At 34.7% G+C, this 18,308-nt stretch overlaps 1 protein-coding gene across 1 annotated transcript in view; it reads left to right on the top strand.

Annotated features, from left to right (window-relative positions):
• The window catches only part of SLIT3 (slit guidance ligand 3), a 567,201-nt gene that overhangs the window by 435,670 nt on the left and 113,223 nt on the right, over positions 1-18,308 (top strand). Inside the window, exons 18-20 of the mRNA XM_039353305.1 lie at positions 41-184; positions 3,585-3,748; positions 6,981-7,113. Coding sequence (XP_039209239.1) covers positions 41-184; positions 3,585-3,748; positions 6,981-7,113 — 441 coding nt within the window. The remainder of the gene's footprint in view (positions 1-40; positions 185-3,584; positions 3,749-6,980; positions 7,114-18,308) is intronic.

Below are 18,308 nucleotides of genomic sequence, written 5' to 3' on the forward strand. Positions count from 1 at the left end.
TCAGTTCAGTAAGTGTAATTTTATGTTTGAATCCTTTCAGGATGCTCAGAAGCAACATGATCAGTTGTGTAAACAATGACACATTTGCAGGACTGAGCTCAGTAAGGTTACTCTCTCTGTATGACAATCGCATTACTACAATAACTCCAGGAGCCTTCAGTACACTTGTTTCTTTATCTACAATGTAAGTCATCTGTTATAACTTAAGATCTTGCATTTACTTTATTGTCACTGCTTTCATTTAATTATGTGAACCTCCCCCCCAAAAAAAATTGGAATAATCCTGGAGAATATTCCAGAGCTTCATGCATGTTGTGTTAATCATTTTCAAAGTAAAGAAATTTTAAGTGATGATTAATATTCTTGTTCTCATGCTGCAGCTATGAAGCCTAATAGGGAGAAGACAGTCTTTAAAGCACTGTGAGAAGCAATGTTTCTCACACTTGGCAACTTTGAGATGTGTGGAATTCAATTCTCAGAATTCTCTATCCAGCATGAATTCTGCGAATTGAAGTCCACATATCTTAAAGTTGTTAAGTTTGAAAAACACTGTTTTAAAGGGTATCCTAGAAAAGACAATGTCCAAACTGGGTGAGAAAGTGAGGGCTTCCTAATTCAAGTATTAATTACCACAGCTGTTGCATTTTGAGGTGGATAGTCTCTTATAATTAAGATTAAGGATCCTGGTTTATAAAATGATGAACAAATGACCTCATTTCTGTTTGTGAAAGTGTTTCTTTTTTCCAAAGATGTCCAAAAGGGTATGATGAGCACCATGTTCAGCATTTCCCCTTTCCCTTAGCAGTTATAATGGGAATTACTGTTACCATCCAGCTTTGCACTTGGTCCTTGGTGTGGCTGAAAAAAGAGATATTCACTGAGGCCTGATCCTTGATAAATTGAGCAAAATTGTTTTATGGGCCAAATCAGTTTTCTTGGCTCACAGAAATGGTATAACTGTTCCATTACAAGCATCATTTGAATTTTAATTTCATGACTCAGATCCTTCAGGCCTTTACTAATCTCTCTACCACAGTTCCAATGGCTTTTCTTTTGGTTTACTTTTTTCATGTGTATTAAGAGTCTTTGAAGTGTTCTATTTGTATGCCTTACCATTCTTTACTTTAATTGCCACTTAAGTATTCTCACATTTCTTTCAATTTTTAACTTGGCAGAACCTGTATTTATTTTCCCTGCCCTTCTAAACTTACTCCCTTCATTTGGGTTTTAGACAGACCTTGTGTCCTGCACCATAATCATTAAAAACTAAAAACAGCTAGGTAATTACAATCCCAACAATGACATTTGCAGAAGAAAGAATAGAGACCTTTGATCTTTTTTCTTGGTTTGGTTAGAATAAATTAAAGTGGATAGTGATGGTTCAGTTTTGAGATATTCATGGTATTTTGTTCATGTCAAACCAGATGCAAATGTGTGTGTGTGTGTGTGTGTGTGTGTGCACGTGCACACACACTTTATAGCACACATAAAAAGAGTACAAAATCACTGAAAATTCTAGTGTGAATATGGTTTCCCTTCTGAATCATGTTAGATTTCTTTTTCTCAAATTTAATCAGTTTTTTAATCTACAGATGTAAATGCAAGCATGCCATTTGTAGCAAAGAACTATCATCCAGCTGGATTATAATAGTTAACTTCTGTTAACTGGGAGAGGGTTCCTTTTACCTCAAATGTAATTACAAATAATTAGCTACTTTTCGGAAAACTTCATTTCTCTACATTATGTGATATTTCTGTAATTGTTATGAGAAACACACTTGATCATCCAGAGTATAAATTTCCACAGTCCCAGTCTACATGCTTAGATACAGCAAGATATTTTTTTAATAATTCTACATCTATAGTTCCTTTGAGTTTTGCACAATAAAATGCATTATTGTCTGTTCTTTTAAATCATATTGACTGTTTGGTATTTCAGTAGCAGAAAGATCAATAATTTTACTCTGAAAACAGGTTTAGCTTTGCCTTAATGTCAAAAAATTTCAATAACTATTTATTTATATGCAGCCCAAATTCCCAACTCATCAAACTATTATTTTAACTGAAGTTATCTAGTTGAGGCTATGGAGCTAAATTGACTAAAATATTTCATGTGATATGCCTCATCCCCTTTTAGTTCATATTTCAGAAACTGCTATATGCTTTTCAAAATAACCAAACTGAACTGCACATTACTTTAAAAGTGTTACTAGCAGCCTTTCCTTCCTTCCTTCCTTCCTTCCTTTCTTCCTTCCTTCCTTCCTTCTGTAAAAAATGTTGGTTGGGTAACTTATAATTTATAAGACTGAACCTGAGGTAAGGAACCTATGTCTCACCTGATGTTGCTGAATTACAGCTCCCAGCATTCCTCTCCATTGTTCCTGTTTTTGTGACTGTTCAAAATTGTAATTTAGCAACACCTGAAAGGCACCGATTTCTAATCCATTCCTAGATTATTGTTGTTTATCACAAGGAGACACTTTGGTTATTGAAAAAAATCCCTTTAAAATGATATGGCACAAACATTCACATATCAGATTTAACTTGTATTCTTTGGAGCTTCTGAGACTGATCAGACCGTCTTCATATGATTCAGAGGCATCTGTGGGGTGAAAGCAGTGTCCCACCAATTCAATGCAAGCTCTGCCCCCTTTATATTGGCATTGTGATGTTGCACAGATCTCTGAAAGGGATTGAGCTTACAGTATGGTACTGAAAAACAACTGGATCCTACAGAGAGCTTTGATGTAATGTATTTAGACTTATCCTTGCATAACCATTAGATCATGGCATCATAGGATGTATCTTGAGTCCTTCCATCATCATTGGCAATAACATGTCTTTGAAGTTGCATGCATTAATGTACTGTGTAAGCTGGCCTTGGATTCTTCTAAAGGGATTTTTACTTGGGAAGTTTGTATCCCTGCCCCCCTCCCCTCCACTTTTAAACTTTAGTTCATGATACATTTCTTTTAAGCTTTTGGCATATGATATATATTACCAATTTTAGTAACAAAATTCTATTGCAGCCAGGAAGGAACTGAAGGACACAATCCTTTTGTAATGCAAATTAATTAACTGTTTGATATATGTATTAGTGAATAAATAGGTACCAACATTGTATTCCAAAAGTAAGTTTAGAGGTGTTTAAATTGGGGAAATTGGGAAGTAAAATTAAGCCACAACTCTGCTGTCCTAGTCAAAAACAAACAACCTTGCTGCTTCTTCCATTCGTGCACCCATACAATACAGAAACACAAAGCAAGAACATCTGTTTATAGGATTACATTATTTAGCTATAGCTAAGTATTTCCATTTTTAAATATATTACAAATTGATCTAGTACATGATAAGAAACCTAATGACAACAGAATTTGTTAGTCAGGTGTAGTTTTTTTTCTTTTTTATGACTTGTTTTTGAGAAAAAAAATCAAAACAAAAAAACCCTGTTAGGCACGCAGCTTCCATTGTAAAATTAATTTATTACCAGAAGTTTCCCACTTGAATATCAATTAGCTTTTGAAAAATCTATGTCTTGATTTTTTTCAATAGCTGACTGCATTTTTTTCTCCTTTTTCATCTAGTAATTTGCTATCTAATCCATTTAACTGCAACTGCCACTTAGCATGGTTGGGGAAATGGTTAAGGAAGAGAAGGATTGTCAGTGGAAATCCACGTTGCCAGAAACCCTTCTTCTTAAAGGAGATTCCAATTCAAGATGTTGCTACACAGGATTTTACATGTGATGGTAAGCACATTTCTAGAACATGAATATGAGATCGTTATTAGATCTGTCAATAGTATAACCATGATATTTCATCCAGATATGAATGTATATACTCAGAGATGAAGTTTTTCCCCATAGACAGGCTAAAAGAAATTGTATCCCCAGACTAGGACTGTTTTCTCCTTTAAGTCTCAGCAAGGAAAAATAGACAAAGAATAGTAGAAAACAGGAATTTAAGTGACTTTTCTTCTTGACATCATCAAGAACTTTAAGAATTTGGGGAGAGATATTAACCATTGGCCTGCATTCAAAATTCCACTCTTGGGAAATAGCTGGAAGGATTAATTGATCTGTGCCATCAAGCTACTCTTAGCGACCATATACCTGTAGAGAAATCTCCAGTATGACCTTTCCCCAGATAGGCCTTGTAGGTTTTCCAGTATTGCACCCCTTACTGCTATAATTGGATCCATCCTTTTCACTATTGGCCTCTTTTTCTTTTGATCTTTCCCAGCAATTTAGATTTTGCTAAAGAGCTATTGTACAATAGGTCTGAAATACATGTGTCCAAAACTGGTTGATCTTGACATGATTGACACAATTGAGGTTTTTGTATAATCATTGATTATATCAATTTACCTTGACTTATTTTTGGTGTTCTTTTCTCAGATAGCCAGTGTACATTGTCAGTAATGTCTTTTTTTCTTCAGTTTCTTTTAGCAGTACCTTTCCATGTTGGATTCTAATCTACATTGGATTACCCTAAGCATTATTTTTATATTAAAGATACTGTACAGTAGTTTTCACATGCTCTTGAATCTTCTTTCTTTGGAATTGGCATTAGGACGATTTCATCCAATCTGTGGGCTAATGTACTGTTCTTTAGATTTTCTGGCATAGTTTAGTTAGAACCTTTACTAATTCTTCTTCTCTTGCTTACTGTACTTTTGTACAGATTTCATCATGCCTGTAGCCTTCCAGCTTGGTCATAAACTGAGTGCTAATCCAGTTTCATCTTCTAGTAAAAAGCCTTAACACTTTTGAAATGAAAAAAATTGGAACCAACATTCCAAACTCCTGCATATAAGAGTACAAAACACACTTTGATTCTGCACTATTATCTTGTCATTGTTTATTTTAATTACCTCTTCTAAGGGAAATTCGAACTTTTGCCAGCAACTTTTGCTATAAAAGACTATAGTCTGTTCATTTTATTAGACCCAGTCAAGCATTGAAGTCATTGTTCAAAACTGAAACCAATGACCTTATAGCATTGTTAGTCCTGCTCAATTGAAACAATGAAAATGATTTTAAGAATACTCAATAAATGGCAGGTAGATAATTCTCTGGAGTGTGAAATATTTAAATTGTTATATTTTTTTAATTGGCTGCCTTTAAAGATTATTCAACACAATTTTTGTAGGCATGTTTAGATATTACCGTTTGCCTATATGTAGTGCTTTGTGAACCCACATGCTAATTTTGGGAGAAAGCCATGACTTAATAGTCTTAACTGAAACGCTTACTTTCATAGCAGGAACTCTCTTGGTATCCAACTGTGAGGTTTAATTTGTTTTATAAAATCCGCTTTGTACAAATGAACACCCATGTTTCAGCTATTAGGTGTTTTTATGCACATGCACGTGGATCTCCAATTCTTAGTGAAAACATAGCTGATCTTGTTGCTTGATGCTCATTAGGCTTGTTAAAAACAACAAGACTCATGATTTAAAAAATTAAGGAATGTATCGTATTAATATTGAAAGTCTGGCATGTTGAATAAATTGTTCACCATGTCAGGAAACAATGAATGTTTTTCAGAGTTTTTTTTTAAAGGATAAACAGGGTAAATATTTTAGAATAATTCAGATCTGTATATTAGTCAGTAAACTACAGCACCAAGTAAATGATCCATTATAAATACATTTTTTTTCCTTTTGGTCAGCTTAAATACAATGGGTTTTTTTCCCAACATCGTCAAATATAGTATTTTGCTGTCAGTTGCAAGATGACAGCAATTGTGCCTATCATTTCATGGCGGTGAGTAAGTAAATATTGAAAATTAAAATGATCCAAACCCCAAATTGATTTCATGCAGGAACACACAAAAAAAATATTTTTAAGATTTAATTTAAAATGCAAATTTAAAGGGATTCAGTGGGTAGACTTTTGGAAGGTTCATGGGCACATATCTGCTGATTTGCCTTTTGAGGGCTAAGTCAATCATCCTTAGCAATAATATAAATAAAAATAGAAATACAAAGAGTTTATGCTGGTTAATGAAGCTGAGCTGGTTGGAGCATTTAGTTAACTGTAAGGCAAGCAAACCGGTCAGTCCTAGAGGAGATCAACCCCAACTGCTCTGTAGAAGGCCAGATCCTGAAGTTGAAACTCAAGTACTTTGGCCACCTAATGAGAAGGAAGGACTCACTGAAGAAGAAGGAAAGATTGAGGGCAATAGAAGAAGGGGACGACAGAGAATGAGGTGGCTGATGGAGTCACTGAAGCAGTAGGCATGAACTTAAATGGACTCCAGAAGATGGTAGAGGACAGGAAGGCCTGGAAGAATGTTGTCCATGGGGTCGTGATGGATTGGACATGACTTCTCAACTTACGACAACAAATTTTCATATAGAGACCCAGTTTGGTGTAGTGGTTAAGGTAACAGGCTAGAAACCAGGAGACTTTGAGTTCTGGTTCTGCTTTTCGCACAAAGCGAGCTGGGTAACTTTGGAACAGTCACTTTCTCTTAGCCCTAGGAAGAAGGCAATGGCAAACCACTTCTGAAAAACCTTGCCAAAAAAACTGCAGGGACTTGTCCAGATAGTCTCTGAGAATCAAACACAATTGAACAGAATAAAAAAATAGTCATATTTTTTCTCATGGAAACAATTTTTATTTCCTAAGGCTATTGGTCTATCTCTCTACCCATCTTCTTGACATGTAAACAATATATAAGCACAGAGACAAACCTACCTAAGTTTACTGCAAATTAAAATGTTTATAACCAGATACATATTGACACTGGCATTAAAGCAGTCTAAAACAAAGGACGAGCTAGGAATATCATATATGAGGTTGAATTGACAATTAAAAAGTGAAATCTAATAACGTAGCCTGATAATGGTCATTTGTAGATAGAGGTTGTAATAGATTTATATGAGGGGGGCTAATGTGTTAGACATGAACTTTCTCAATTTTATCCCATCTGTATTTGACATTATTTTCATGCACTTTCTCTGCTTCTTTGTAGGCAACACAGAAAGCAGCTGTCATTTCTCTCCCCGTTGTCCAGATCAATGCACCTGTGTGGACTCTGTAGTTCGTTGCAGTAATAAAGGGTTGCGGTTCCTTCCAAAGGGGGTCCCCAAAGATGTGACTGAACTGTAAGTAATATTTTCACAACTTGTATTTCTGTAATAAGTGGTCAGTTTCAATTACTAGTTTACAAAAGATTGTTTTTCTTTCTAATGAGAATATTGAGGCTCAGTGCTTTTTTTCTAAAAAAAGAAAAAAGGTGCCAGAACTCACACATGTCATACAACCTGCCTTGCCTACCCTACAAGGTTCCATCCAAAAAAGGTGCTGGAACTCCGTTCTGGGTATTTTATGAGAAAAAAAGCCCTGCTGAGGCTCACCATTCTAAACCAAATGCAAACTTACAGAAGGAATAAATCAGTGCCTGAAGCAGTGTCATAGGTTAACATACAGAGATTCTGTTTTCATCTTGGATAGTAAAACAGCATTGCCTCAATACTTTTCTAGAGAGATATTGCCTGGGTTCCTCCATATCACAGTAGAAAGATAATAGCAACCTATACAAAATTTTAAGTTTTATATAGTTCAAAAAAATAAGTCATAAAAACAGAAGGGGGGATTTAATAGGAGAAAAATATCCTAGCCTCCAAACCCCACGATAACCAAACATAATGAGTATCCCCAGAACATCACTTTTATTATATACATCATTGCAAATACAATCAATAGCATTTTATAAATATCTACAGTAGGACCATGGTTAAAATACTGCTTCTAATTCTGATCACAGTATGATAAAGCAACAAAAATGCAGAAAAGAACAAATAAAAAGATCAATAGGTAAAATTAATCCTCATTTCATAAAAGTGGTTGGCTTTTTAGCTTAGAAAAAAATATTAAGTTTGTGGGGAAGAGAACATGGTAGAAGATATAAATATTTTTTTTCTTTCAAAAGATTAAAGCACATGGTCATCTAACAAAACTAATGGTTGATCAGAAATGCTATTCTCACTGTGAAGAGTTAACTTATGGATTTACGAACATATGTGACAATGGTCACAATAGGAATAGATTTGAAAGAGGATTATGCAGGTTTAAAGTTGATAAGGCTCTTGATGGCTACTATCATATTTGTGCTTGAGTGTCTGTGTCTGTGTCTAAGTAACAATGGTAGTACATTTATAACTATCAACTAGAAAACATGAGTGAGAATAAACTCCTGTTTGTGCGTTTTCCACTGGCATCTGGATGGCATAGAAAGCTGGAGTAGATATGGCTTTAATCTGATCCACCAGCCTTTATAATTCTCAGTTCTTTCATTCTCTAAAGAATGAATTATTTGGTTGCACTCTAGGAAGACTAAATGCTATATATATATGCAAAGCAATGACACTTTTTTTTACTTTCATGAAATAGTTAAAAGGGGCCAATATAATAGATATTAATCAAATTAAAATGTGAATTATATGTGCAATAGGAAGGGATGGCTTCTCATTTGCTTCTAATGTTGTTTTCTATACAAAGGGAATAATTGGGCTATCAAATCTGGGTTTCATTAATTCTACAACCCATTAATTGAAACAAACATGCCAATAGGACAGACTCTTTGCTGGTGAATGCTATTTGCCCCAGAACCAATACTGTGTTACCTAAATGCTAATATGTGGTTATATGTTTGGATTGTTTGAAAATGTGGCTCTGATATTCATCATATCTGACTATAATTGATTTTCACAGTAAAATGTGTGTATATTGAATGGTACTTCATCTATAATCTATACAATGTGTGTGTGTTTATGTGTGTGTGTGTGCATGCGAGCGTGCGTGCACACGCGTACTTTGGGGAAGATACCTTTTTAATTTCATTCCAAAGACTGTCAGAGCTACAGCAGCCATCTCAAATTAGTTTTTCTTCTCATTAGTAAAATAAGAGAAAAAAATGAAACAGCACCACTATTTCTTTCTCCATTGAAGAAATTGGATTTCCCATATAAGATTAATTGGTAAACAGGAACAAAATGCCTTGTAATCATCCAAAAATATGTTTCCGCAAGAAAAAAATAATATACAAAAGTAGTGATATGGAAGATCTTTATGCCAATTCATTATTGCATTTTAAGATCACCTAATAAAGTTCCCTTGGTAAATTACCAAAATGCTAAATGCAAAGAATGCCCAGTTAAACTAATTGTAATTCATTTATAATTGTCAATTTGTTTTTTTCATTTGTTTCCCCCTTACCTCCACTTGGTAACTTTGGTCTTCACAGATTTTGGTAAATGTTTTTCCTATATACCAAACAATGTTCAGGCTCTTCTAAAGCCTACTAATGCTCTCTGGTACCTCCCCTCCACCCCCATCTTAAATTTACAAATATGTGAATTAGAATAACTTTATTCCTCAATTACACAATAACATTTATCTCCGTGATAGGGTTTCCTGTAAGTAGGCCTGGTATTTTAGATTGCTCCCAAGCATGATGAATGGGTGTGGTTATCTAAATGGTAAGCCAAAAGCCAAAAGAAATGTGAATAACAGCATTTCTGGTTAAGTAAATGTGAATGTATAAACATGCAAAGATAATAGACTATAGTATGTGGTTGATTTATCCTAGCGAATGTCAGTAATAAGGGAATCTGCTAGTGAGGAAAACAATTGCTTTGATTTGATCATCATTTCTGGAGTGTATATAAGCAAAAATCCAAATCCAGTATTGTGTCTCAGGGTGATTTGTTGTTCCTGCTTTTGTTCTTTTTGGAACCTAAATATAGACAATTATCATATCCTTTTTGTCAATGAATATAGTTAAGAAAATAAAGTAATATCATACCCTTCGAGAGTTAATTCTGGGAGATAAGTGCAGTTAAATATTCATGGAGCAGTCTTCAGAATATGAGCTTAGATCCTAACCTCCCCATAACTTTTCCCAGATCTATTCTGTTATTTCTAAAAAAGCCAAGAGTTGGATGATTTTAACATCTGGTGTTGTTTTGTCCTCTGTCATCCACAGAAACTTTAATTTGTAAAGAAATTTGAGTGCCTGGCTTTTTGTAGCTATTACTCTGAGCATTGATGTTCTCTTGCTTTACTTATTTGATCAGTCAGACATAACAGTGTATCTGATGGTGTCTATTTACTAATGAACCAATCTGAAATGGTTTTTCACCACCACCCCCCCTCTCTTCCTAATCAGCCCAAAATCAGAAGCCTAAATTTCAAGTCCATTTTCTTTTTCTTCATGGTAAAAGTTGTGCACAGAACCAATAGATCCAAACTTTTTTATTTAGCACTCAATTTGTTTCATTGATTCATGCATATGTTAAACATACACTCAGTATTTATTTCTTCATTGGAACATTTCTGTTTCAATACTACAGTGATTAATGTATTAAGAAATTGACTTTTGAATATTTTTCTTGGTGCTGTCAAGTGGCCTATGCAATTGGTACTGCAGATCAGCATGATCTTACAGTTATGTTCTGTAACATAATTGTCCTTTTGCTAATTTCTGGGAATAGCCTACATTTAGGAGTCAGGAAAAGTGATGGAATTTTTGACTATCCAGATTGAAAATGGTGTAGCAATTAATAGACGTTTGTATATCTTTGATTCTGTAGAAACAAATGCATCTATTTTTTTTATTACCATCATCAAAGAGTGGTTCTCAGAGAAAAAGTATTAAATTGAGATAATTCATAGTTACATATTTCACTTTGCAGCACAAGTCTGTTGTCATATTGATATTTTAAATGAATGCAGGGTATGTCCAAAGAGAATGCAAGTACTGATGTGACTAAGATGTTCCAACTTCAAATGATCTCTGTCCAAAATAATGCATTCATGTGTCATTTGTGTACATGTTCTAAACAAAGTTATGATTCCCAAGTAATGCTAAAATCAAATCTTGCCAGCAAAGGGTAAGATGAAGGGCTGTGTGTGTTATTTATGCCTCATTCCACAAATGCCACTTCTATAGTTGCTGTCTTATACTGTATACAGTTCTGTTAATCTGCTCTCTTCTACTCTTATTTATCATAATAACCCTTCAGATGCTCAAATGATAATATTTGAAAGATCTCTTTGTGCATCTTATGTGTCTCTCCCCCTAACTGATTTGTTCTGTTGTCCTGGTAAAATTCTAATAATAAAGGGAAGGGCTTCTTTAGTTGCATTTTAATTAATGTTATAGATTCTTATATTTATAAACTCCAATTTGCAATGGGAAAATTACACCAGTTTTGTGATAAAAATATTCATCTAAAATGCTCTTTATTAAACCATAATCGTCCACATTTATAGATTCCATATTAATTGAAAACAAAACCTGATATACACCTCTCAAAAATTAGAATTATTGAGAGTTCCAAAATATCTATATAAAAGGAAATCTTTTATTGTAAGAGATCCTATATAATATTGGATATACGGACAGATGGAAAATTTCATTCCCCAAAGGGAGAAGAATTTCAGCATAGAAAAAATCTGACTATATTTCTCATTTTTTACTAGTAGGGAATTAAAAACAAAAAATTCTGTGCCATTAGTCAATATAAAAGGCCCATTCCCTGTAATCATATCCTTATATCTTGTATCCTGAATTATATTCTAAAATGTTAATTTACTTCTTCCTTTGGGTCATTGGTCAAGTTTATTAGTGAAAATAAGTATCAGGGATTCATGATTTGAAATATAATCTCTAGTGAAAAATTACAATTGTGTGTGGCAGTATACTGGTGTACTACATAGAATTCACAAGGGCGTCATAGGATATTTTACTAATGAACAAAATCATTAATGAATTTGCTGTGGTACCCCAGGGCAGCACACCACACAGTTTGGGAACTTCTAGGGGTGCCATGAAAAAATTAATAAGACATTGAGGACTCTGTGAAACAGGAAAGTGTGAGAACCTCTGGCACATAGAGCTATTGTGGGTAATGTCTCAAAGTCATGATGCAAGATCACATCTTGCAGTTGACAAGCAAGTTTTTTTTATTAGCCAAATAAGAAATCTAGCCCTTCAGCTGTTAGTTAGATAACAAATCAATATATTTTGCATGCTGAATATTTTCTGCATACTGGGCTTCAGATTCTTGGCCCTGGAGAACCTAAAACTAAACAACATCCTCTGGATTCAGGCTTATCAGATTTTTGCCACAACATACTCTTGATTACTTTGATTACAGAGCATGGAACAGCTTTGCCATGCATTGACGGGATCCAGCATCTCAGCTTATGATATACCCTTGAAACCTTTGACAACACACTGTCACAATTGCATGTTGTAACATCAGCCGATGCTGTATAATACCAGTAATTATTGTCCAATGCATCGTAGCCACAACATTGGGTGCATTTGGGGTGAGGCTATGTATAAGTCAGTTCCTTGACATCTTAACAATTTTTAGATTAGCATGAGCTACACCATAGTTAACCCATATGCTGGATATACTGTACTAACAGCTAAGGAAATTATATTTTTCTTTCCTTTGAGCATTTCATATCTGTCCCAAAATATTGATCCTGGTAGTGATTCTGTTTACATCTTAAGACAAATATATTTTACTTTTATGTCAAAGTGTTTTATTTATATGCATATAGTGCATCTCTTCCAAAAAGATTGCAATATATTAAAGATCCTTATCCACATTCATACATTTATTTTTTTAATTATGAATTAAAACTGCTTATCTCTCAACACTGGGAACACATAATCAATTCCTGGTTCACGTACACCTATAGATTACTTGATAAAATGCAGATGAATGTGTGAACTGTCACACCATTTTTAAATATTTCACTGGAGCCAGCGGCTGCTGATATCCATGATTTCTCCATGACAGAGATGCTTTGTAGAAAGGACTGTGAAGTTCACTTTTATGTTTTGATTAATTCAGTAGTAAACTAGTTTTGTCACCAACTCATTAATTTTTTTAAAAATGCCAGTGTATATTAATACCTTTTTTCTGCTTTTCTCCTACACCATGTATTTACTTTACTGCCCGCAAAGCCATTTCTATTAATATCTCCTTTTGTTTTTAGAGTTACAGGTTCTATCAATTTGCATTCACATTGTGTAATCATTTCTCAATCTTCTCTCCCCCCCCCCCACCAAATCTCTAATTTACTTCCTCTTATTTCTCCTGGCTGCTAATTCCATAGATATCTGTTTTGTTCATCATAGCTCAGCTGCCAGATTTTTTTAACTCCTGTTTTCTACTTACACATTTTGTAGCATCATATCTGAACAGCACTCTTTTTCTAGAAATTTCTGGAAACCTTAAAAATAGATCACATAGGCCATACCACTTAACTAAACTTATTCATTGGGGGGCCCGAAGGACGTAATAGTAAGTGGTAAAAATAGGAATAAAGCAATACTTCAGATTAATTAAAGTTACCCTTTTTTGTAGCTTTATTTTAAAAGTTAAATTTAGTTTAGCATTTAAAGCACTTGAATATCGTATTTGATTTATTCACAATAGGGCAAATCATGTTCCATGATTATTCTATAAAGAAAACATTGATTAGGAGCCATGGTGGCACAGTGGTTGGAATGCAGTATTGCCAGGATCTCAATCCTGACTGGCTCAAGGATCCTTCTGAGGTCGGTAAAATGAGGACTCAAATTGTTGGGAGCAATATGCTGGCACTGTAAACCATTCAGAGAGCAAACCATTGTGGAGCGATATATATAAGTCTAAGAGTTATTGCTATTACTATTGATTACAAACTTTAATTCTATCTAGTGCCAATTGATTAATAATACAATTTGGAATCTTGCTCCTAGCTGGAACAAATTGCACAACTGATCTTCATAAGGCTCTGAAAAGTCTTTTTCAATAAAGACTAGAAGATAAAATACATCAAAGAAAATAACTAGACTGAAGATGTTGCCACAAGAGCCAATGACCACAATAAATACTGAAGAACTGGTTAGTAGACCCTCTCTCTGGAACCACTCCAGATAAGGAGAGGATGAGAAATTATCCCTTTGTATTCACAACGTTGCTCCTCATGAAGAGCCCATAGAACAGTGATCCCCTCTGGAGTTGGGCATCAGGAGACAAATGTATAACCATCTTGTACACCACTGTGGCAGAGAGTTTTAAAGGACACTAACTTTGCAAGCTTCAGCTTCTAATCACTTTCAGAAATTATTATCTTAAAGCTATTAAAGACCTTCAGAATAACACGTTTGAAAGTCACTGGATCAGTTTAGCTTCAACTCTGTCTAAAGAAAAGTCAATTATAAGCTTAAGAAGTTAAAAGAATTTGAAAGAAATGGCAAAAACCTAAAGATTTTTATCTAAGAAACTTATAAGAAGTCCATATAAATTGGCTATTGTATGTTATAACAAAGATAAGCAACTTTATGACTTTAGAAACTGGACAGTAGAGGGAACTACAGATTCTAAGCAGAAGAAAAAAAAATGCAAACCTATGTTTGTGTCATTTAGTGCTGGGTCTTTCATTACATATGACATAAAATCATAACATTGGGAATATTGAAGGAGATATTTGAAGAATAGAGCCAGAAATTTGTCACTACAATATCAACAGTAACGATGTCTGGCTCTATGTTAATGAGAAATGATAGCGCAGTGTTTCTCAACCTTGACAATTTTCAGGCATGTGGACTTCAACTCCCAGAATTCTGGGAGTTGAAGTCCACATGCCTGAAAATTGTCAAGGTTGAGAAACACTGTATAGAGGTTGAGCAAATTTTGTCTGAAAAAACAGAGAAAGTATTGAAAGTGGAATTACAAGTAACAAAACAAGAGAATGACTTGGAAAATGTTTTCTTATTGGGTCTACAAAAGAGGCTTGTTAAACCCTTGAAGAAGTCTGAAATGGGTTAAAGAAGAGAATTCAAATCCTACAATATTTGAATGATTTAAGACTGTTTGAAGTAAAGAAAAAAGAATATAAAGTTGGTTTATTTGATCAAATTTTTTGCAACGTTCTGGCAACCCTTTACAAATTTTTGATGACACTAGCATTTAAAAGTGGATGTCTTGTGGGTTTGTTTATAGATAATGGATAGATATGGGATAAAGAAATACAAATTTGTCTATACATTGTAATAAAGGTTGAAAGACATTTATATTTATTTTCTATTTCTTTATTATATTCTTTTTCTTGTTTCTTGCACTTTTTATTCTTTCTATTCTCTTTTCTTTAAGTTCAGCTTGTATTAGTTTTTACTGTTGTAATCAAAATCTTTAATCATATACATAAAAAAGAGTGACACAGTGGTGCTTGCAAAATAAGATGAAACTGGAATGGTGTAGCTTCTCATTAAAACTAAATAATGTTAGGATCTAAAAGCTCTTCACATTCTTTGGGCATTCCATACAAATAAAGGATGAACCAGACAATACAAAAAGAGGAAGATATAAACAGATAAAGTAGATTTGGGAATGTATAAGAATATCCTTGGAAGCGCTACAGGTCACTATTAAGGACAGATCTAAAAAACAAAGTGTTTATGTAAATATCAAAAATCTAACCCAATTTGATATTTTCTATCTAAAATATATTTATAAATACTTTTCCATGGCTTTATTATTGTATAATAATAATTGTATAATATTATATAAACTTAACATCTGCCATTATTGACATGTATAGTGACACTTTTTAGAGAATCTGTATAATTAAAAAACTGTCTCTTTGCTTCTTGAAGAAGAAATATACACTTTTTGCAACCAAATATATATTCTAATAACTTCAGTTGTTACACATAATGAAATAGAAAAAGCAGACAGTGTTTCTATTTTTCCACAATGCACATAAAGAAAAATAGCAATTATTTTTGCCCTAATTTTTTTTCTACAATTTGTTCTCCAGATCTTTATTGTATCCTTATAGTTAGATCTGGCACATTTAAAAGAGAAAATTGAAATGCTTATAATGTTGTTGTTGTTAGTTGCGAAGTCATGTCCGACCCATCGCGACCCCATGGACAATGTTCCTCCAGGCCTTCCTGTCCTCTACCATCTTCTGGAGTCCATTTAAGCTCACGCCTACTGCTTTAGTGACTCCATCCAGCCATCTCATTCTCTGTTGTCCCGTTCTTCTATTGCCCTCAATCTTTCCCAGCATTCGGGAAAGATTGAGGGCAATAGAAGGACTCCAGTGAGTCCTTCCTTCTCATTAGGTGGCCAAAGTATTTGAGTTTCAACTTCAGGATCTGGCCTTCTAAGGAGCAGTCAGGGTTGATCTCCTCTAGGACTGACCGGTTTGATCACCTTGCAATCCAGGGGACTCGCAGGAGTCTTCTCCAGCACCATACTTCAAAGACCTCAATTCTTTGGCACTCAGCCTTTCTTATAATCCAACTTTCACAGCCATACATTGTAACTGGGAAAAACATGGCCTTGACTATAGTACTTTTGTTGGCAGGGTGATGTCTCTGCTTTTTAGTATGCTCTCCAGGAGCAAGTGTCTTTTAATTACTTGGCTGCAGTCCCCATCTGCAGCGATCTTGGAGCCCAGGAAGATAAAATCTGTCACTAAATGCTTATAATAGTATCATATATTCACTATGAAATTGAATACCGACTCACATTGTTGTTATACTCCATAATTACTGCTGATTAAAGTGTTAATTATGAAATGGAATATTTAATAGATAGTCAGCTTGTGGATTTTTAATACCTGTTCTCTGATAATATTTACTGTTTATGTGCTATCTGCTAATTTGAAATTGAGAGAATTTCCCCTGTAACATTGAAAAGAGCCTAGCAATTTAATAAGAAAACCTAATCCCACATATGCCAGGATTCATTTAAACAAAAATGCAGCGTTGTTTAGCACACTATAGATGAAAATCTTCTAGTTCAGTATTTTCGGAAAATATATATCATTTGTAATAGGTTTTTCCCCCCCACTAGGAGAAAAAACTCACAATTTTCACATCTAGAATAATGATATCAAATAATCAGCAATGTTAAATAATAACTTACACAATAAATCCTTAAATCCGCTATCTAACAAAATTAAATTCAATGGTGAAAAAAGTAAGGTTCTACATTTAGGCAAGAAAAACCAAATGTAAGGTATAGTATAGGGGGTACCTTGCTCAATAGTAGTAACTGTGAGAGGGATCTTGGTGTCCTAGTGGACATATGAGCCAGCAGTGTGCTGCAGCTGCCAAAAAAGCCAACACAGTGCTAGGCTGCATTAACAGAGGGATAGAATCATGATCAGGTGAAGCATTAATACCACTTTACAATGCCTTGGTAAGGCCACACTAGGAATACTGCATCCAGTTTTTCTTACCAAATGTAAAAAAGATGTTGAGACTCTAGAAAGAGTACAGAGAAGAGCAACAAAGGTGATTAGGGGACTGGAGGCTAAAACATATAAAGAATGGTTGCTGGAATTGGGTATGTTTAGTTTAACGAAGAGAAGGACAAGGGGGGACATGATAGCAGTGTTCCAATATCTCAGAGGCTGCCATAAAGAAGAGGGAATCAAGCTATTCTCCAAAGCGCTTGAAGGCAGGACAAGAAGCAACAGATGGAAACTAATCAAGGAGAGAAGCAACCTAGAACTAAGGAGAAACTTCCTGACAATTAGAACAATTAACCAGTGGAACAACCTGCCTCCAGAAGTGGTGAATGCTCCAACACTGGAAGTTTTAAAAAAGAGACTGGACAGCCATTTGTCTGAAATGGTATAGGGTTTCCTGCCTGAGCAGCGGGTTCGACTAGATGATCTTCAAGGTCCCTTACAACTTCTTCTTCTTCTTCTTCTTCTTCTTCTTCTTCTTCTTCTTCTTCTTCTTCTTCTTCTTCTTCTTCTTCTTCTTCTTCTTCTTCTTCTTATTATTATTATTATTATTATTATTATTATTATTATTATTATTATCATCATCATCATCATTATCATCATCATCATCATGTTTCAGGTACAAAAGACAAGCAAAACTTATGATTGAAATCTGCAGAGATCTCCAGTTTTTTTGAGGATCTCTTCACAGCTGCTATTTATGTTTGATTTAATAATAATAATAATAATCCCCCAGTGAGGCACTACCTTGACGTGGTTGTGGGGCTTGTGTACTCTGAGGAAGATGAGAGCTATGCCAGAGGTTCAACCATACTGGACAGGTCTCATCAGAGGAGTCAGACAAAGAGTGTCTCTCCCATAAAAAATATGGTGAGACGTAAATTGCAGAATGCCATACCGGCTCGGACGTCACCCGGGTTAACAAGGTCCGCGCTAGATATTGGAGTTCCTGGATATCTGGTGAAAAATGGGTTACAGGACTCAGGACTGTTGGCTGAGCAACCAGGGCCAGCAGCTGCAGAAC

The sequence above is a fragment of the Crotalus tigris genome, unplaced genomic scaffold (genome assembly GCF_016545835.1).
Source record: "Crotalus tigris isolate CLP2741 ecotype Arizona unplaced genomic scaffold, ASM1654583v1 scf7180000017568.12009008, whole genome shotgun sequence".
Taxonomy (NCBI): domain Eukaryota; kingdom Metazoa; phylum Chordata; class Lepidosauria; order Squamata; family Viperidae; genus Crotalus; species Crotalus tigris.